The 21,567-nt window shown below is 45.0% G+C and overlaps 1 protein-coding gene across 14 annotated transcripts in view; it reads left to right on the top strand.

Moving 5' to 3' along the window:
- magi2a (membrane associated guanylate kinase, WW and PDZ domain containing 2a) overlaps window positions 1-21,567 on the top strand; it is a 176,801-nt gene that overhangs the window by 41,446 nt on the left and 113,788 nt on the right. For all 14 annotated transcript variants that reach the window (XR_007032345.1, XM_047338593.1, XM_035147729.2 and 11 more), the window contains exon 2: window positions 13,434-13,550. Coding sequence is in view for 13 of the 14 variants with exons in the window: in XM_047338593.1 (XP_047194549.1) it covers window positions 13,434-13,550 (117 nt within the window). In the remaining variant the exon portion in view is untranslated. The remainder of the gene's footprint in view (window positions 1-13,433; window positions 13,551-21,567) is intronic.

Raw genomic sequence — 21,567 nt, 5'->3', positions numbered from 1 at the left:
AGGGTTTATTATGTTTTATTTGAATTAAAGAAAGTTGACTTTAGATTGACCAAATCATTGTATGCATGTAGTGTGCAACATTTTGAGTTTTAATATTTTCAGACATAAAATAACGTAAATAAACAACAGTTTAAATACCAAAATAACGGTTCTGGGTTTTTAAGTTGCTGGTTTTCCTCGTTGTCTATGATGGTAAATAAAATATCTGTTGGTAAAGTTAAATTTGACTCTGGTTATCCGTGAGGTAAATGTTCCACATGCTAAATATTAATCAACTTTTAAGATTTACAAGGCTACAAGAAATTATGAAAACAAATATTAGTCCATAGCTCGTAAAAATGTATCCTATTCAAATGAGGGCACCTATAAATCATATTAATACTTATTTTTTGTGGCCACTTTAGGACCAGTTGTACCAGATTTAAGTACAAGATTGATATATTATCATGTCATAAATTTGTCTTAGCGAACGTGTTACCAAAAGCTCTTTACATACTTGGCAGACACGAGGCAGCATTAGCATTCATTTGGAGTCGTGCTTCTGGCCACCTCACAAATGTAAGTGCAATATTCATTACCGTCTCGAGCTTTTGGTCCGACCTCAGCCAACTCCTGAGAGAAACACCTGGCTCTTTAGCTTCTAAGTGATACTCCGAGTTCAACAAGTAGCTGCAAACTTTATCTCTGTTTGGTGCCGGGCGGGGGTTTTACAGCTGTGTCTCAAAGCAGTGACACTTGTGTGGTGTAAAAAACAAACAAGGGGCTGAAAGATGACTGGAGGGGAACTGAGATACTTATGTCAATACACTATGAATGTTTATATATTTTCCATTTCAATGTAAACATTTATAATCATTGCCGCTTAAAGTTATTCAGGCTGCCAAAGCCAAACTATCTTAAATACAGGTGGAGCCATTTTGTAGTTTTGACAGTGATACATGCACCAACCATGTGTCAGTCTCAGCTGTCAATCATCAAATAACTGATTAAAACCAAACTCTGTGTGATATAAATTACCTTAAAATGACAGACACCAATTTTGAGAAACTATTATTCATGACTTTTTTGAGTGTGGTCCATGTCCCATCCGCTAACATAGCTATACTGCAGCCAGCCACCAGAGGGCGATCCAAATGATTTGGCTTCACTTTTGGGGAGCTGTCATATCGTCTATCTTCGTATCCAAACCATGGTTGAGACCAAAGTAAAGAATTCACTGCTTTGTATGTGATTTGATTTGCATCATGACCTTTTTAGCTAAGACGATGTTTCAGACACCAGATGCTTAATAATTCACTGCAGGCGTCCGGGCTTCGGAACGCATCTCCCTCCCAAAACGTCCTCCGCGCTCCAACATGATGCTTGTTGAGTGGTCCCTGTACAACCGTGGAGAGCTTTAGACGGATTCATGTTGAAATCCTGTTGAGATCTGACCTGACAAGGGTCCCTCTTGGAGTTTGATTACCTCAGATGATCTACACTCACTGCAGCTTCCAGTCGGCGCTGCACTGAAGACGTTCTCATCCAGAGGCTGCAGGCTTGTGCGTTGGCTGTTTGTGTGTATGTGTGTGTGTGTGTGTATGTGTGTATGTGTGTGTGTGTGTGTGTGCGCTGTATATGTTTGTATGCTTGTCTGTGAAACTCTCTGGTGCATCCCAGTTTTCTCTCAACGCATTGGTTTCTCTATAAAAGGCGTGCGGCTGTGGGACGTTGACTCAGATACAGTTTCCCCCACTTTGCTCAGTAAGCTGTGATCTGGAGTGGGGCTGCCAAATGCAATTGGGCGAAGAGGCCTTTGAAATGTGCCGCGATTGGCTGTGTGTGGCGGCTATTCTGACAGCGCAGGTTGTGATGAGGAGGCAGTTGTTGAAGCACCAGTCGCTCCGTTGGTCACACTGGGCTGGGTTTCCATACATCTCAGATGTAATCGTGTGTGTGTGAGTAAGAAAAGTTAGAGTAAATCACTTTAAACCTAAGTTTGTATCTGTGCACTTGTATGTGACGACCATTTTGACAAAAGACTTTACAGATTGAGGATGCTTTGGGACATTTAGGACATTTTGGATGGTCGTCACTTTTTCAAAGGGGTTGTTTGAGGTTTCCGACGAGCTGCTGGAGTTAGAATTAGGTTTAGGATGGAGTGAGGCATTTAGTTCTGATTGTCAGGGGCTGAACATGCACTGAACTCTGGATATTTTTCTGGGGGTTTATATGGGAACGCTCCCAACATTTTCTGGAACTTCTGGAACCACTGGTAAAATGTCCGTAAGCGAGCCCGTGTGAGAAAGTAAGAAAACGAAAGCAAGTGGGTGTGTCGATGACGTTTTACGAAACCGGAAGAATAAAAATATCTCAGGATGAAAAAAAGTCAACTTGGAAAGAAAGACAAGATTCGAGAGATGTCAATGTGGTGTAAACAAGTACACATGCTTTCCCCTGCAGAATCCAATACGTCATGTTCTGCCTCCTGCTGCTCCGCCCAGACGCCGCTCCTCGGTGGGTACGGTGTCCGTGTGTGAGTAGAGAAAGACTTGTGTGTTTGTGGTACTTTGTCTGGGTGATATCAGGAAGCCAGCATCTCTCTGACATTAAATTTCAGGCAAATATTTCATTAACATTTCCCCCCTGAGCCTCACATTGTCGCAGTTCATTAAAACATAATTGAAAAGGAATATTCAGCGGCTCACTTTGCACATACGCCACTTTACCCCATTACACTTGCTAAGGAAACATTTACATAGAACAGAACATCATCTCCGTTGTGTTTGCTCACAAAAAGCTACATGAACCGCTTTACACGGCCGCCTTATCGTTTCCCATAATTCATCTCTGACAGCGCAAATAAACATCGCGGGGAATGTGGGGATATGCAAAGCGTGATTCAGCAGCAGCGTTTTTTAATCTTTCTTCCATCAGCTTCTATTACCGACGTTGCCGAGTTCAGCAGACCAGAGCGCTCCGGGGCTCTGATTGGGTCAGTTCAATTAAACTGGCTCCAGCAAGGTGTAATGAAAACTGTGCTGTATCAGTAACAATGCGTCAGAGTAAACCCTGTGGTGCCCATTATGGTTTTTTGGCTATTAGCTTGTGACCTATTAATATCAATAAACTCCATGCAGCTGTGTTAGAGTTGCCCTGAGTCAGCCCTCGCTCAACCACACACACACCTCACATCAACGGTCAAGCTTCACTGAGACGGGGATGTGCACTACACCGTAAACAAAGCCATGTGTTTTTCACTTCTTCTAGAGAAATGAAAGTCTGCGAGGGTTGAAGTGAACGACAATCACTTGTGTGAGATTTCTCTCCTTCCGTTTTTGTCTCAAGGGCAGAAACGATTTATTCTTTTCATATCAATTTTGAGGAGAGTGCAATTTTTTGAAGTCCCAGAGCCATGATTTTAATTACTTAAAACTTACATCAGCATTAAGGTAATTCCAGTCAATTACAACTTGGGTCGTCTTGCCGTAGTTTTGGCGATCAGATAACCCTGAACTCACCAAAGTAATTTTTTAAAGATTCAAGAAAGACACAATATTCTTTCGTCCTCTCCACCTGAGTCGACCATAAACTGTACATAAAGATGGACTAGAACTCTTAACTTCCTCCCCTCTTCCTCCATCTTGTTCTTTTGACATCATTTGGAGCCAGTGTCTGTTCAGCATCGAGGGCCCGACCCATCTGCTAACATGGAGGAGGTGGGGGGGTAGATACAAACTCTGGCAACATGTCCACAGATGGATGTTGAACAGCACTGTGTGTGTGCAACTGATTTAATGTGAGTCAAATAAGACAGAAGAGCTAATAAACCGTTTTTTGTCACTGTTGATGTACGCAGCAGCCATTTTGGATTTCTAGGTCTGGGTTACTGAGGTGTACTTTTGAAGTCTGACCTCAGGGGATGTTTTCGGTTGAAATTTATCTCTGGGGATTCAAAAACGTCTTCTTACGGAACGGAACTCGCGATTTCATCGTGGGTTATCTCTGCTTACTGGATATGGGTCCGGCCTTAAAACAAAAGCCAGACTCGAATATATTCTTGTGGGTCTCTTTCCCTCCATCTCGTTCGTTCCCTCACAGGAGGAGAAAACCTCCGGCCGATCATGGCGTCTCCTCTTCGTCTGCTTTGTCGGTTATATTATTTCTCCTCGTCTTAGCCCTGATCACACCTACGACTCCAGATGTTCAGCATAGGGATCCAAATGTTCTTTCAGATGCTCTTATTGTTATAAATATAATGAGTTGCTGCCTGTGACTTTGGGGGATACATTTAAAGGCGTTTGTTATTTTCAATCTGGAAATATTTCTCTGTCTGGGGTCTTCATAAGCAGATAACTGAAAAAAAAACAGGAGCACATAAAATATAATTACATCACTGTGTGCGATGGACTTTCTCTGGGCTTCGGAGCAGTGTCTTAACTATGACAGAAGTAATGTTGTTGTCAAGGCAACCACATTGTAAAGCACCGGGCTTGGCCTTTTTACTGCTTCGTCCACTGCCTGAAAGCGTCAGTCTCTCAGTGGGGAGGATTCTTCTTTGTCTTCAAACTGTGAAAACTGTCGCGGCCAAATTATCCGTGTTGTTGAGGCGACAGTTTGACAGGAGATGGATCCTCGTCATGTAAAGCGAGGGGAGTTTTCCTCCTGACTGACTTGCTGGCACAGTTAGTCTGTGGATGCACCCCCCCCTCCTCCACCAGCCGACCAAGGTGAGGCTATTTCACACCCTCCTGGATCTCAAAGCCAACGTTTGTGAGCAGCTTCGATGAGCTCGCTTGGTTTTCAGTGTCGTCTCCCCCCCCGCCGCTGTTGATTCGTCACTGGAAGGGCACGTCCGTGGCAGTCTGCATCTTCATGTTGAAATCACTTCGTCTTTATTTACTTTGACGGTGCTTTCAGCCGGGCACTGAGGTGTGGACGTTTTCCAGAAATGTTTCCAGAGGGGCTGTGTGTGTGAACGCAAATGTCCGTCTGGGTTGCTCGGACATTTTCGGGAACTTTCGCTGCCAGAGTGAGCCCGTGTGAGAAAACATCAGGAAAATGTCACAGCGAGCGAGTGGACGTGTAGATGACATGTAGATGACACCAACTTGTAAAGACGATGAGATTCGAGAGCTTTATTGTCGAGATGGAATAAGTTCACAAAAGTTGAGCATGATTCAAAAGATTTGCACGGTTCTACTTCACCTCTTTGAATTTACTTCACTGCAGATTTATGCCGTGACAAGACCTTTTATTCTCGCAATCCGCATCCCAGCATTTTCCAGCCCCTTTGTGCCGGGACGAGCTGCAATGCATGGGGTGCAACGGCGAGACTTTCTGTGTCATCAGTCATTTTAAACTCATTTCCAGCGGCTTTATCAGGCAAACAAAGCCCTTTCCAGTTGCCCTTTTGCAGCTGACGACGCCTCAAATGAATAAATAAACAGCCCCATTTCAGGATTATTATGTTTCCACTACAAATATAGAAACAAGGAGAAAGGGGAGAAGGGAGGGAAAATAGCCTGAAAGGAGGGCGGCTGAAGAATGACTCGACAAAGAGATAAGCAGCGATGACTGAAAGGAAGGAGAGGGATAAGACTTTACACGGGCCGTGTTCAAACAGGGACTGACTCTGAAGTTTAATTCCATTTGATGCATTATTGGTTGGCCACACAGCAGCGATGTTTAGGCTGCTGCAGAGGGGAAGCTGGTTAAAAGCTTGGGCAGGTGGCCTGAGGCAGCTTTAAGTGATGGAGAGCAGAACTGGGAGACAACGGTTTGCTAATGATTAAGCACCGGAGAGGATTCGCGTTTCCAAGGAACATTAAAAAGGAGCTGTAAACATCATAATCGTGAATTAGTAGCTTAATGTGTTAATTGCCTTGTTTGTATTCAAGTGTTATAATTTCCATTTGCTGGTTTGGATGATGTCTTTCCGAAAACAAACAAATATGCACTTCTAGGAACTACCGTGTTCATGTGTTCAGCCGCTAATTTGAGAACCGTAGTCGAAAGAGTCGGACAAGTTCTTGGCCATAAAACCTCCAAGGAAGTTAGATCACATGAATAGATTTGGACTTGACATGATGTATAGATTGTCATCAGAAAGTGAGCGGAGGCTGTGTGGACACCTCTTATTTGTTGTGTCTGCTCGGCCACTTTGCCACAAGGGCACCGGCGGCACATGCATCCTCCAAAGACAACTCCCAGTGAACCAGAAAGAAGTAATATAAGGACTTTGTGTCCTTGGTGTCTTTCTGTGCCTGCATGGACACGTAACCCCCTGAAAATAGACCTGCTGCTAACCGCCCCCGGGAGATTATTGTTTGCATGATCCCGTTCAAATCGATCTAATATAAAAAACATTCATAGTTTGACTTTTCATTATTTTAGCAGCAGGAAGCCATGGCCTCTGTCGTCCACCTCATCTCATGGTGATGACGTCGTTATGGTTTGTGATGTGCGATGCAGAACCTTGATAACACCTTGTGCTTCCTCAAAAAACAAAAAATGCACATAGTTCAAATAATAAATTCATTGTCAAGAAATGTTTTATTCATGTTTTTACATTAAGAAATATTTTTGAATGAGTATGTTTTGTGTGTTAATGTAGCAAAGTTTTATGGAAAAACACAGATTTTTGTACTTGACTTGTGTAACCTTTTAGATGAGCTTGTACAGAGTCTTGAGATATGAAACATTTATGATTCTCCAGCAAAAATACCAATGTAGGAACTGGCTACATTAATTGAGGCCTTAGAAAATAAAATAAACAAAACATGCATTTATGGTGTGACCCCATGTCGAGGACGGATTTTGGAGCTTTACTTATCCAGATTTTAAATTGTTTGTTTTCCAATATGTGCTTAAGTAAGGTTTGAGTTGTCATCGTCAGGAAAGAAGCAAGGCAGCTTCCGAGGCTCATGCAGCTCTTATACATTCAAATTATGTTGTCAATGGGCACGTTGGACTGGGCAAAGGCTAATCCTCATTGGATAAGTCGGCATCAGAGAGGAAGGTAATCGGTGCCTGTTGAGGAGATTCAGATGGAAGAATAAGCAGCCAGATGAGCAGAGAGAGTCTCTCCGCCAAGGCAGGGGGTCGGCTGGTGATTTGATAAACTGTATAAAATAAGCCGGAGTCAAGTGAGAGGTACGAGGGCCGGCAGGATTCATGTTCAAGTGCGACCTCTGGTTCGCGTCCACGTTTCCAGAATCTTGCCCTGTGTGCTCCACTTTCTGTTCAGGCACAGCTTCTCTTCAGGATGGTGAAAGGAGCCGTTCTCAGGGGTGATAATAAGAGACTGAACCGAGTGCTGGAGTTCTCAGCAACAGCCAGTGGCTTTTAGGTAAAACTGCCAGTCAAGCTAGTGAGGGCAGCCAGATTTAGCTCTCTGCTTGGACTCGGAGATTTAGGTGCTCAAGTGTGGCTGAGTTGCTTGGATAGAGGGTTTCTACCTACCTGACTGTTCGGTTAACGTATAATGACACAGCTTGATATCTGCTGTGAAAGCTAATGACAGGTCAAGCCATCATTTGACGCTGGTATCCGGCTCTTATAAGAATCCTGACCCAACCTTTGGCACATATCACGCTGCGTGCGGATGAATACGCTGCTGAGTTGATTGATATTTTCTTTCTTCTATTACTATTATTTCCAGGCTTTCCTTTTGGATGATAATCTAAAATAGATTTGAAGCTCTGCAGACCATCTCTCCAGGAGGGAGCCATAAAATCTGAATCACTTGAGTCAATGATTTGAAGGAAATAATGTTGTGAGAGAGCAATTTTCCAGTGTTAACAACCACCCGAAGTGCTTTACACTACACGGCGCATTCAGACACACATACATCAACATCGTCTACTACACGCAGACTCCTGCGGTGTGTATTTACTCATAGTGTAAACGGTACAGTAGGTGAATCATCAGTTAGCCCAGTTCCGTGCCTGCGTGAAAATCGCAGCCGTTGCTTGCCCAGTAGTGTAAATTCATGCAAAGTAGTTTGCTCAGTGGAGGTAGAGCACCTGCTTTCAAGTAAGAAGAGGTTCAAATGAGGTTCGGCCAACTTTCTGTTTTCAGCAGCATCTTTCCAGCACGAAACGAAAAGATGTCAGGGTGCAGGCACGTTATGGAAGACAAGATTTCCTGTGGATACCAAAGGATAGCCGCTAAAAATCCCCCCAAAACTCTACTTCCAAAAAACATTTAAACAGGTATACACAGATCCTGATTATACGGCAGTTTCAGTGATAGGAGCTCTCGCAGGCTGTTCCCCATCAATCCACTGCTTAGCCAAAATCTGGACGGGCACATGAAGGATATATTTCATTTCCTTCTCCAGCAGCACTATCAGTGTCCCAATCCCCGGCTAGAATGGACCCGGCCTCCCACCTGCCAGAAGACAAATGCTGCACATCAGACACACGATCATACACATGCTCACACATGAACAGGCAGCTGGTGCGCTGGGATGGTCAGCATAAAGCTGCAGAAGGGAAGGTGTGCCACGTAATCACTTGTGGGTTTTGGAGAGCTGGAGACATTGTGGGTGTGTGCATTTCACGCTGGTGTCCTTTAATTTCAGGAAATGAGTGGGACGTCTTTTAGGGCTGTACACAAATCAGATTAGTCTGTTTCGCTATGAAAATGTAATTATTGTTCCCTTTTTTTTTTGCGTAGGCTGTCAAATTTAAGTTTTCACATCAGCAAACATGAACAATATGTCTTTGAAAGGTTGAAAGCTTTACTTCACATCTTATAAGGCAACAAATGTGGGTGAACAGATGCTTTTTTACTCCTTCATAGTGAACTTAAGAAAGTTATTTGATTCTCTGAAATACATGGAAAACAATGGCTGGAGCCTGGAGCTAAACATTTTAATGAATTAATACAAATAATCTAATAAGAAATTAATGTAAAATTCTAAATTGAGCCAAAGCAAACAAATAAAACTCCTTCACTGTAGCTTTCACTCCTCAACCATAATCCCAATTTGAGTTTTTATTGTTCTTGCATGAACCCCAGTGTTGAAGACAAAACGATGCTGTGACGATGAGCAGAAGAAAAGTGAACACATGCTGTTGCCACTTAAACCGAATCATGTTGCAGGAGCAAAATATTTGTGTTTCTTGGTGTGTGTCTGTGTGTTTGTGTGTCTGTGTGTGTTTGTGTGTGTGTGTGTGTGTGTGTGTGAGACTCCATCTGAAAGCCAGTTGGTGTTTATGTATTCCAGCACATTTCACCACAGACTTGGCATCATGTATGTTCATTGAAGACTAATCAACAGAGCGCAGCGTGTGTCTGCTGGAACTGGCGAGGTTTGAAGCTCATCCTGAACTTTTAATTAGTCTGATTATCCAAACAGCTGTCTGCTGGCGCTCCCTCCGACTTTAATGCACACGCACACACACACGGTGCGATAATGCTACATATGTGACCGCCGCCGGGCGCCCTCAGAGCGCGGCGTGATAAATATTGTCAGCGCGGCTCTGATGACGGCGCTCCGAGCTCTGACTGACTGTCAGCACATCCTCCATGCTGGATTTTTCTTGATAGAGTGGAAGGTTTTCAGGCTCCAGCAGGAGACTTTGAAGACTCGGCTGTCATAACGCTGCTGAGGTTTTGGTTTCATACTGCGAGTGTGTTACATGTGCAAGTGTTCCGCATGTATGATAACCTGGTGCGCTTGTTTCCTGTCACTGAACCTTGTCAAAATATTTGTTTACTGTACGAACTCTGTAGCTGCAGTAACATAATCATTCTCTGCTTTGAATTCGGTTTCTGTGCCTGGAATTTACAGCAATATCCATTTTCTATTTCTATTATTGCATAATGATTTTCATCAACAGCAATTTAACAAAAGTCCAAAGCTTTTATATTGTGAAAGCTCAGTGTGGTGTGGTTGCTGTTTAGCAAGTGTTTGTTGTTCTCCGTCAATATCAAAGAGTTTAAAACCACAACCTTCACTCAGGCACAAACAACAGTCTTTAGAATTATAGGAAATCATAGTGTGACAGATATGATGTGCTATGCTATGCTATCTTATGGTATACTATGGTATGGAGATATGCTATGCTATGGAGATATGCTATGCTATACTATGGTATGGAGATATGCTATGCTATGGTATGGGGATATGGTATATAATGCTATGCTATGGTGAGATAAGGTAAACCATGAACAGTTAATTGCGAATGCGATCATAGTTTAAATATGTGTAAAGAAATGAATTTGCAGAACACAGACCACGGGTTGAGAGTTGAGTTGAGAACTCGATGTGTTTCGGTGGTCGTCTGCGCTCCTCCGTGCAGCTCCTCCGGTTGGTGCCAGGGTTTGAGGCAGTTAGCCGCTGTAGCTCCTCTTTCTCCGGAGAACCAGCTGCTCTCTTGTTTTTTTGAACTCTCCACAGGCTGTTCCCTCTCTCTCTCCCAGCGTCTCAGGGGAGTTGCGTGGCACCTGCTGAGCTTAAATGGTGGATTCTCTTCTGCGGCAGAGGCAAAAACAATTTCCATTCACCCATCTGCTTAGGAAACTGTTACCTCGCCTGCTTTCATCTTGTGTCGTGATGCTTTCTCACGTCTTGTGTTTACAGTTACGTCAACGTTACCTCTCCTCAAGGTCGAAGTAGAATTATTAAGTGAATAGTTTGAATAAATGCACGAAGCGTTGGTGCCATTGGGACGGTTGTCGTGTTCGGCTGATTGGCTCAGGCACCACTGAGTGGACTTTGCCTGTCAGGCCGTCAATCCAAAGCTCTCCCCTCTTCTTCTCTGTCTCTATCCTCTCCTTCTCGGCGCTGCCTCTGTCATTCACCTTTCCCTGTCGGCGGCGTCACGTATCACTCCTGTCATGATAGCAGCTCTGTCGGAGCAGGAGGAGCTGATGAGAAACCACCTCCAGAGAAAAACGACAGAAAGTGAGCACCTCCCTCGTACACCATCACCAGACCGGTGGAGCTGTAGCTAGAGTTTGACCTTCTTTGCATATGCACAAAAAAAAAATCTATTTTTGGACTCACTGCCAAATATTGGTCCCCATTGAGGAGTGTGGCTGAGATCACGCTCATAAAACCTGAAACAGTTGAATTCCATTTAGATGTAGCAGCCATTCAATGCATGCTGTTATTGTAGGTTTTCAAAAGAACATTAATAAATATAGAAAAGATATAGTATAAGCCTGAACAGATATACTGGATCCTGTATTTCCCAGTAAAAAAAACCCTTTGATGTTGGTTTCCAAACACAGAGTAATCAAACTACAGCCTAATTAGTGGGGGTCGTGTTCTGTGGGAGAGAAGCTGTCGTTCTCTAGCGTTCAGTTTCATCGTGTGGTCGTCGATGGTGGAAGAAGGTCAGAGCCAGGCCATGTGAACGGGGGCTGTGGCATCATCATGTGAGCCAGATGCAGTGCCCTGTGCTGCAGATGGGGGGCGTTGTAGGACCTGAGAATCTGGATTGGCTCCGGGAGGAAAAGGGATCTCAGTGCGATCGGTCCCCACCGGCTGAGCTGCTCTTCAACGCTCTCTCTCTCTCTCACTCGCAGCATCACACACATCTTCCCTTCCCCTTCCCGTTCCCGCTCTCTCCATCTCCCTCTCTCTCTCTCTCTCTCTCACACACACACACACACACACACACACTCTCTCTTTGCCTCGGTGCCACTCATTCTGCCGTGCTCTCCTGATTCATCTCTCCATGGTGGAGTGCAGAGAAGAGGGGATTCGGCTCCCAGGCTGCCCTGGCTGAGGGGCTAGATTTGGGCTGACAGAGTTGGGAGCAGGACTGTACTTGGGGGATCCCAGTGGGAACAATCCGGAGCATAGATTTCCTCCAGCTGGGAGAATATTTGCATCACAAAACCTGTGGAGAAGGGAGACTCTGGCACCGGCTGCACAACCGCTGTCCGCGCAAGAGGTGCCATTTAGTGTGTCACTGTGTGTGTGTGTGTGTGTGTGTGCGCAATTGTGAGTCTGCTCACCTTTTCAGTATGCATTGGCTTGGCTTCTTTTTCTCATGCAAATACAGACGGCTGGTCGTGCCGCTCCACGTCTTCTGACAGAGACGCAGACGGAGCCAGTGATTCAGGTTTTTGCATGATTATAATGCACCCCTCAATGAATTAGTTCAGCTCTGACGGATTAGTGCATGTCGGTGTGTGTGTGTGTGTGTGTGTGTGTGTGTGTGTGTGTGTGTGTGTGTGTGTGACAGGGTTTCGACTGAGAAGGCACAACGTGATGAATGAATAAAATATCTCAACCCCAGATATGACTGTAAACTTCCAAACTGGGTTATCAGTCGTCACTCGTCAATGTCACCCACCTCCTGTCTGTCTGGGTGCATCTGTGTCTTCATGTGTGTTGCTGATGTGTGCGCTGCTCTCCCAACGTATCGCGCTTGGATGTCATTGCCTTCGGGATGACGGAGGGGAAAAAGAGGAAGGGGCCAGCTAAATGCTTTGTGGCGCCGTGCCAAGTTGCTGCTGTAAAAAAGGATGTTGAAGGTTAGACGAATGTCTTCTCAGCCTGTGCACCCCCCCTCGTCCGTGCGTCTCTCTGCTTCTTCTCTTGAAGTGTGTTGGTTAAAGCGGCATCATGAGGAATCCCATAAGTAACGTCAGCCGAGCCCCCCCACCCTTCCACCTTCTCCTCTCATCCGTCCTTTCCTGCCCCCATTTGAAATGTGATTATGTTGGTGTATATAGCAGAGTAGAAAGATGGAGTGTTTGTTGGGTGAAGGGGGGCGTGGAGCAGATGCTTATTTTAGCTTGTTGTCCCCTTTCCACTCCCCCATGGGATTTGCCCTTGCCTTCTATCTCTCTTATCCCCCCATACCTCCATTTCTCTGTCGCTTCTCCATCTCTTCTTTCCTGCTGAGCCAGCAAGATGTACTGGTTTCAAAAAGGGGGGGGTGGCGGGCGGGGGGTGGGGAGTCAATTCACACAAGTGGGAGGGAAAAGAGGGATGTGGGTGACTCAGGTGAGGGTGAGGGAGAGGAGAATGGAAGGAAAAACAACCCCCAGGGGGGGAGTTCGCCGGGTGATTTATGTGTAGACATTTCTCCACACATGTTTGGCCACGGCTCCACTTAACACCTCCACCAATCCGTGGCTGCACTTGACAGATGCTGGATCTGAGAGAGGGGCCAGAGTGTGTTCATTAGTGTTGGCTCTGTTTGTTTGAAGGGATTTAGCAAATTCAAATTGTTTACTGTGGTGTGCATGGATTTCTGGGTCATTTGTCGCTGCAGTGTCTGGAGCTTCCTGTGCTCGCTCCTGGAACTTTTGGAAATTGCACAGCAAGCGATGCTTCCTGGATAATGATTCGAGTTGTTTCCCCCCTTTTATTTCTTTACCTCTGCTGGAATGAAAATGTACAGCCGGACATGTCAGAGTGATTGATTTGGTGGAAGAGGTCTGACTCTGATTACTGATTACTGCCCCTTGTGTTCCTCCAGGGGGCGTGATAGACAAGGACCTGCGCCACTACCTCAACCTGCGCTTCCAGAAAGGCTCTGTGGACCACGAGCTGCAGCAGATCATCCGGGACAACCTCTACCTCCGCACCGTCCCCTGTGAGTTACCCTCCTCTTACCCTTCCTCACGTTGCACCCTTGTTGCCTCCACTCGTCTCCTTGAGCGAGACGCTTCTGGTGTTTTTCTCTGTCTGGCTGGAGGAAGTTGGCAACTGAAATGAGACCTGAGATCCCCAGGGTGCCCATAAGCTCCAGGTTCATTCAGTGCCAGTTTGTTTGTTGTAATTTGATTAAGTCGTTGATTTATGTCACTCCCATGACATTGTGCCACATGCGATCAACAGATTAAAGGAAGAAAGGGGAAATTAAAAACAGCAGCAGATGCCAGGATATCAGGATTGATTACGGGTCAAACCTGAACAGATATACTGGATCCTGTATTTCCCATAATGCAACTGAATTGTTTCTTTCAATCCAGCAACCTTCCCCTCTAGAAGACCCACTTGCTAAATCATCAGCTGTGCAAATCTGCTAATGCAAATAGTTTGATGCAGTGGAAAGCTCCTGAATCAAATGGACCTTGAGTTGAAATAGTTTTGTCATCACCTGTTTCCAAGGTCAAGAAAACATACCATGATATTTTTATGTTATTACCACAAGCCGACTGGCACAGAGCAAACCTGGGTTGGGGTACGTTACCTGCAGAGGAGCACTGGTTGGGTTTCTGGAGCTCCGGCAAAATAAATGACTTCCAAAACGCTTTGTATAGTCAAGACAAGTTATAGAAGCACAGACAGTTTGATGAATTGCTGTCATTGGGGACAACATGCTCTGGACATGTTCGATCTTCTATGTGAGTAAGAGCTTGTGATGAGGTTCTTGCTCCCCCCCCTCGCTGCTGTGACCTTTTGCCGTCAGTCCTGAATCTCTCAACGATCGTCTGTGATCGATTATCTGCTGGAATGTTGGTTTAGCTGGAATCGGGGCTCGTCTGGAAGTTCGACTCTTCAGAATCAAGTGTTGACTCCGGCGCTCAGCCTGTTATTTGCTGCATTAGCTGCTTCACAAGAGCACACAACCCCGAGCAAACTGAGAGCTACGCAGACAATCACAGATAAGATTTGGAGGGATTTAAGATATCGATAGTTGGTGTTTTTAAGTTCCGGGCAGCTTTTCAAACTCCTCTCTGGTTTGTTTGTGTGTGTGTTTGTCAGTCCTGTTAAGCCCACAGCGCCTGAATGGGCTCCGACTTGCAGATGTTTAACCCATATTCCTTTTTGACTCCTGTTTCCCATGTCTTTGCTGAATATATACCCCCATTATTCAAAAAGGTTGCAATGTGAATGGGTGTCTCTTTGTGTGTGTGCGTTAGCTTTTTATCTGTGTGTTAGCTTAGCTCCGTGCCATTAGGCCCAGCTGTGTTGGTGGCTAACTCTCCCCTGAATCATCAATGGAGGTGCATTCTTCAAGTCCAGTGGCATGGAGGATTTCACTGGAGCCAGGTTTCCGCCCGCCCGCCCCCCCCCACCCCTCTCTGAACAGACAACAGGATAGACAGGGGGGGGAGCTATTTGTTTTCAACAGAGGCGCAATTTTCTCTAACAACCACTCACAGAGCCGGTGGAGCTGGAGAAAGAGGTGAACAGTAAAAGAGTGAGAACAAATGCGGAGAGAGAGGCACAAAGGGAAGTGGATTGAGGGACAGGATGAGGCCTGATGATAGGACACATGCTAACTACAGAACTAAATGGACTGCAGATAAACTGTTGCAGAAAGAGTGGTAAGGGGAGGTTAACCGGTGCATGAATGGAGCTTCAACAATGGGCCTCAGTGCTGCTGAGAGGGAGAGAGCTGGACGTTTTATATCTGGATGGATGGAAGGCAATATGGCAAAACAAACCCTTTACCTGGAGCTTTCAGGTGTGCAGAAGGTTTGAATCCCAGCTTGGCCTGTTGCCGTGACATGCAGATTTGTTTTAGGTTAATCAGAGACTCTGAATCGGCCATAGGTCTGAGTTTGTCTCTGTACGTTGACCCTGGGATACGTTGTGTCCTCGCCTCTCACCCAGCCCCCATCCCCTGCAACCCTCAAAGGATAAGCTGTATAGATAATGGATTGATGGATGGATGGACGGGATACATGTGCATTTGTGAAAGTGCTTTTTTCCTCTAGTGTATAGCATCTGTGTTTGTGTTATTATCGGCACAGTGGGGCCGAAGAGCCTGAGACCAATTTCCCCTTCGAGTGGTCTCAGACTCTTTGGATCCTCCTCGACGTCTGTTGGCATTTCGGCCACGACTCCCTTGCAAATAAGAAACCTAGATCCCATTCAACCGAAAGGTCAATTGAAAAAATGTAAGTGACATAAAGCATCCGTTAGTACAACGACAAACAGGCTGACGGTTTGATGGACGGATAAGAGAGAATAGATTCGAGGTGCCCTGTCGGATGGGGAGGCACACAGACAAATAGATAAGCTGACAAATACACTAGAAGCAGACGTTTTGTCTTCACAGGAATCGTGTCCAGGAATCATTTTAAGAACTCAGACATTCTACCTGTGTTCTGACCTGAGGAACCAGGGTCTTAATGTAGTTTCCGGGCCAGACAGCCTGGAGTCAGTACTTTACAACGACCCCACAGCAGAGATGGCTGTACTGAATATTTCTCAGTGGACAAACACAAAACCTTGAGGTGGCCTTGTGTGCAGAATTCATTTATAACTTATCTTATGTTTTTGGGTCCATTATGTTAAAATACTCAAGTGAAATAAGTAATGAGGGTTTAAGAAGAGGTGTTTCTGGACTTTCCCGTCTTGCTTCCCACCTCTGCAACATTAAAGGAGACATTACAGTCACGCAACAGTAAAATATAACTTTCATCTTGTGCAAAAACACGTCCAAAGCCTCAGCTCTGCTTATTCGAGCTCAGGTCACGGAGGTATCTGAACAAGATCTCCTTCTCCTCACCTAAAATTCCCAGCTCTTCCAGGGGGATCCCGAAGCATTCCCAGGCCAGATAGCACCTGTAGTCCGTCCAGTCAGTTCTGTGTCTTCCCCTGGGTCGGTTCATTAGATGCTCCGACCACGTCAACTGTCCGGTTCTATACTTCAAGCTCCCTCTGGATGTCTGAATCCTTCACCAAGTCTCCAAGTCTGACGAGAAAACTCATTCTGCTTATGGATTGCACGTTCTGATGGGATCGAAAACGCGAGACCATTTCTAGAGATTGGTCCTGGTATTAATCTGTACAGTATAATACATGGATTGATAAGACACTTTACAACCATTATATGCCTCGATGACATTCAATTCACGGAACAGGATGAAGTATGAACACTATTCAAAGAAAGGTCATCAGTCATTACCAGGACAATGGACCCAGATACAGATCACATGTTAATGCCAGGTGTGAATTGCGCCTTTTGGTTCAAAGCGTTGGTAAAGTGCAGATTCAAGAAGATGAAACCAGACCAGGAAGAAGAAAAAAAAAAGTCTTATCTACAATTGAGAAACAGAGATACATCAGAGCCTGGTAGGTTTTATGATAAGTGATAAGAAACGAGGGGGCGAGAGAGAGAAAAGAGAATCGCAAGTGATAGATCTGAAGTAGATCATCACAGCAATTTAAACATAACCCCTGAGTGGTGCAGAGAAGACGTTCTTCTGGGGGATGGAGGCTGACGGGGCAGGCAGTCGGAGAGCTACTGCCACTCATACCAAATCACGGAGGCTGGACGGAGTCGGCCGGGGCAGCTCGGGCTCTGCCAGCTCTCAGACAAATTGCCTGGTTGAAATCCAAGGTCAGAGCGTTAATAGCCTGAGCCCATGTGAAATCAGGCCTATCGTCTGGTAATCCACATAGATTTGATGCGGGAGATGGAGAGCGGGAAGGAGCGAGTGTGTGTAGACTAGTCGCGATGCCTAAGTGGGCTTCACTTGATCCAGGATGGCTGAATTATTTAGAGAATTCTGAACTGGAAAACATGGTAATTAAATATGTGGCTTTCTATAATCTGACTTTTGCACAGTTTCAGACGTGCGTGTTTGTGTGTGTGCTTTTCATTTGGGAGACCCCAGAGCTGAGCAGAAAACTATTTAAAAACACTTTTTAAATATTTGAACTAATATCTGAGCGTTAGACTTCGCGGGCGTGTGTTTTAAACTCAGTCATTTAGAGTAAATAACTTGAAGGCTGGGCACATCAACCGAAAGATTAAAAAGAGAGTGCCTCAGGTTTTTCCTCCTAATTCTAAATCAAATATAAATATGTGCAGAGCCTCCGTCGCGGGGAAATAAATATGAAATATGAAGGTCATCAGGTTTATATGACTAATTTCCCAAAAGCCACAGACTCTTTCATGGGCTCATTATATTTGTTTGTCGTTATTTGCTCGGCTGCTTTACTCGCCTTCTTCTTTCCTTCAGTTCAATTTTTGTTTGCAGACATGAAAACTTTTACAGATTTTACATAATAAACAATGCAGAAAAGACGTGCACCTATATCTTAAGTCAGGCTCTATTTGGTTGTGTTGTTGTGTTTTCTATTTATTTAGAGTTATTTATAATTCACTTTATGATTGGTATTTCATTTTTAACATTTTGTAGGTTTCTAAATTTATGAACCACATAGTATCCATCACATTTAACCGCTATACTACTTTTGTCCAAATGCAAAATGACAATGATTCACAATTGAGATTAAACTTGGATTCTCTCCATTAATATTGAAATTTAAAGTAGTGCTTGCAAAAGACAGCATATTATATTAGAGCCTATAATATAGTCCAGTATAACATTGAATTGGATGTATACAGTAAGGTGAAATGTTGTGATGCATTAAGTTTACTGCTCACTATAGAGTAAACTGCAATGACAATAAACACAAGGACAATAAACCTGACACTGCACCTGAAGCCTGTAAATTCAAGATGTTGCCATAAAGCAGAGCTGCTCTTTGCTTTGCAACATTATCCACGATGGTCTCATGCAGCCTGTGGCGAATGGGCGAAAACTCTGCCATGGTTTTCGTCGCCCGTTCTGCTAAAAGCTCGGCTACCATGTAGAGAAAGAGGACGTGGTTTGATAATAGAGGAGGAACCTTTAAACACAACATCCCCGTCAACATCCGCTAATGGAGACGCTAAAGTTTACGAAGGGTGTGATTGCATGTTTCCCCGTGTCTGTTTTTCAAAGTGCGTATCTGTCGTACGGCTCTGTGAGCCTGCATGTCAGCCCCTCGCACTCACTGCATGTCTGCGTGTGTTTGTGTGCTTTTGCCTTTACATGCGTGCACAAACAACATATGCGCTAATAGCAGGAAGTGGTGGTTGAGCCTGTGAGTTAATGGGTATTTTGATGCCTACAGGGGCCTCGAGTTTGTGTTAATGGCTCGGGCAACTGTGTGCAATGCTGATGGTGTTTACTAATGAGAGTGCGACTGCACGTCCATCTGTCTATCCACAGTTGTTGGTTTGATCGTCCCAGAGTCTCGGAGCAAAGCAGGAAATATGAATTTCTGTGCGTCTCCCTCGTTCTCTCCTGCTGCTCTTTCCCTTTTCTGATGCTTCCTCCCTTCATTATCAGTTGTATCTCCCCGGAAACCAACCCCTTCTTTTTTTTTCATTGTGAATTAGTGTGTGTTGGTACTAACAAGATGTCTGACTGAGTATGCATTTCAATTAGTTGAATTTGGTGCTCATCAAAAAAGGCCAACATGCAACAGAAGGAGTCTGTTAAGAATTCTGCATGATGTTATTTACCTGGTTTCTTTATTTAAGCCGTTTTCAGACATGAGGTGCGGAAATCGTGCGGGAAAAAAGGAGGCAGGACAGGAAGTCAGCTGCATCGACACCAGCTCCTCCCCTTATCGCTGGACGCTCTCAAATCTCCTCGTCTTCGTCTCCTTTTCCTCCCGGGGATATTTGTATTCTTCCAGTTTTTTGTCCATCGCGTGGTGGAAAAGTTCCTGAAATTGTCTGGAGCATCTGACTCGGACATCTGCGTTCTTACATGCAGCCCCTCCGGAAAATTGTCAGGAAAGGGTAAGATAGTGGGCCTCGATGTGGAGCTCCGAGCTGGAGCCCTCATGCAGACGAGTGAGGAGTCGACTGAGGCTCTTTCAGATCGAAGGGGACTTGAGGTGAAGCTTTGTCGCAGGTAGATTTTTTTTCCTTGTCACCTGCTGTTTGTTTTGCCGGTGGATTAATTTGCCTGCTTATATTTCTCTGTCTGACAAAAGGTTAGACGGATCAGACAATTACCTCCAATCAAAAAGCTCCTTCTCTCTCTCATCCCTCCATTTATTCTCTGTTCTCGTTCCTCCTCTCACTTACTCATTGACTCATTGGAGGCAGGGTGGGGTTTCCATGGAAACTGTTTCCACTCCCCGTCTGCGTCAAAGGCTCGACTCCTCTTAAACTCTCAGCCCGCTTTCTTTTTCTTCCCCTCCGCCGCCGCCTCCTCCTCTTTTCGATCCCTCACTGTCCTCGACACTACACATAACGGGGACTCGTCCTCCATAAGGGTAAAAAGCATCATAGAGGTTAGTTTAAGGTAACGTTTAGTTGTAGGATAAAGTAAGGTTAAGTTTAAAGTTAAGGTTGGGTTCAGGTTAGGTTAAGGTTGACTTTAGGTTTGGTTTAGGTTAAGATTAGGTGAGTAGTAACCATGGTTAAGGTTAGAGTAAGGAAATGAGCGCCGATTTAATGTCGTCTGAAGTCATGGAGGTGTGTGTGTGTGTGTGTGTGTGTGTGTGTGTGTGTGTGTGTGTGTGTGTGTGTGTGTGTGTGTGTGTGTGTGTGTGTGTGTGTGTGTGTGTGTGTGTGTGGGCTGGAGGTGAGTGAGGGTGGGGGGGGGTTGACTGACAAGGCGGGACACAGATGTGGATGTGCCAGGTCGTAAGCGTGACACGACACTAGATGCTCAGCGGCAGATGCGAACGGCTGACGTGATGGGGAAGAGGTGTGGAGTTTTCCATCTAATTGGACAGCGTCACACAAAGAACCCCCCCCACACACACACACACACACACACACAGACACACACCACTAGACTGTCCTCTACCCTGCTACACTACACCCTCTGTGGGACAGACATATCCATCAGGTGGCCCGCTTGCGGTCACCTCATGTCGCGGGAGCTTCCCTCATCGTCTTTGAGAGACCTTCATCCTTCCCGAGAGAGTTCTGCAAAATTTAGAAAATTTCACACGACACAAACTTTAATTCATGTAATATTTTATTTCCAAATTTCTCTTTTTAAAAAGCATTTGCGACTCCTGAACCATTGTGGAGCCGCCTCCCCGCACGCCACATGATTAATTCTGCAATTTATTTATGGTTTTCAATAAGAACTAAGGCACTGACGGCTCAGGGGTGGGAACTTAATGGAGCTCATTTCCACTGAGCCTTTGTGCTCCCCCGACATGTGCCAGGCTGCAGGTAGTTCCAGGAATACATCTGTGAGGTGTTGGTGATGGAAAGTGACACCTTCTTTCATGTCAGAAACTGGAGATGATCAGACGTGTTGGCTTAGAGAGTAAAAAATGGACCTTGGTTTAATTGTGTCCACGAGGAGCAGTGCGAGTGTCTCATTCACACGCGGCTGTCACCGCTGAGACATAATTCAGCTCAGGCAGAACCCAGAGGTGGGACGCCGTCTGTTAGTCGGCAGCTTGTGTTCTGTCCAAACCACGAACTGATCAGTGTGGAATTGATTTTTTAAAAAAGGTGTTATTTAGTGGGTTTTACTGTGAAAATGCAACTAGAAGTTAATCCTCACACTTCAGCTGCAAATTCTCACACTATCATCTCATATTTGGAAGAAATAATATGTCAACACAATCGTTGCATATGTCAATTGAACTTTCTCGTCACTGCAGTTATTATAGTTGTGTCCATTCAGATAATGTCCGAAAGCAGCGCATTAGAAATTCTCATTTCTAAGCTTGGTATATTTAATTTCTTCTGTTTTCCAGCTTACACCTGACATTCTCTACAGTCTTTGCATGACACTCTTGTGTAAGCACGTGCACTTCCCAAGCAAGGACAGGACACGACAAGATGACCTGAAGTGCTTGGAAACACAGTTTTTATGCTTCAAGTGTTGACACTT

This window comes from Hippoglossus stenolepis, chromosome 22, assembly GCF_022539355.2.
Source record: "Hippoglossus stenolepis isolate QCI-W04-F060 chromosome 22, HSTE1.2, whole genome shotgun sequence".
Taxonomy (NCBI): domain Eukaryota; kingdom Metazoa; phylum Chordata; class Actinopteri; order Pleuronectiformes; family Pleuronectidae; genus Hippoglossus; species Hippoglossus stenolepis.
The sequence above is the reverse complement of the archived record's forward strand: the minus strand, read 5'-3'. Positions and strand labels throughout refer to the sequence as shown.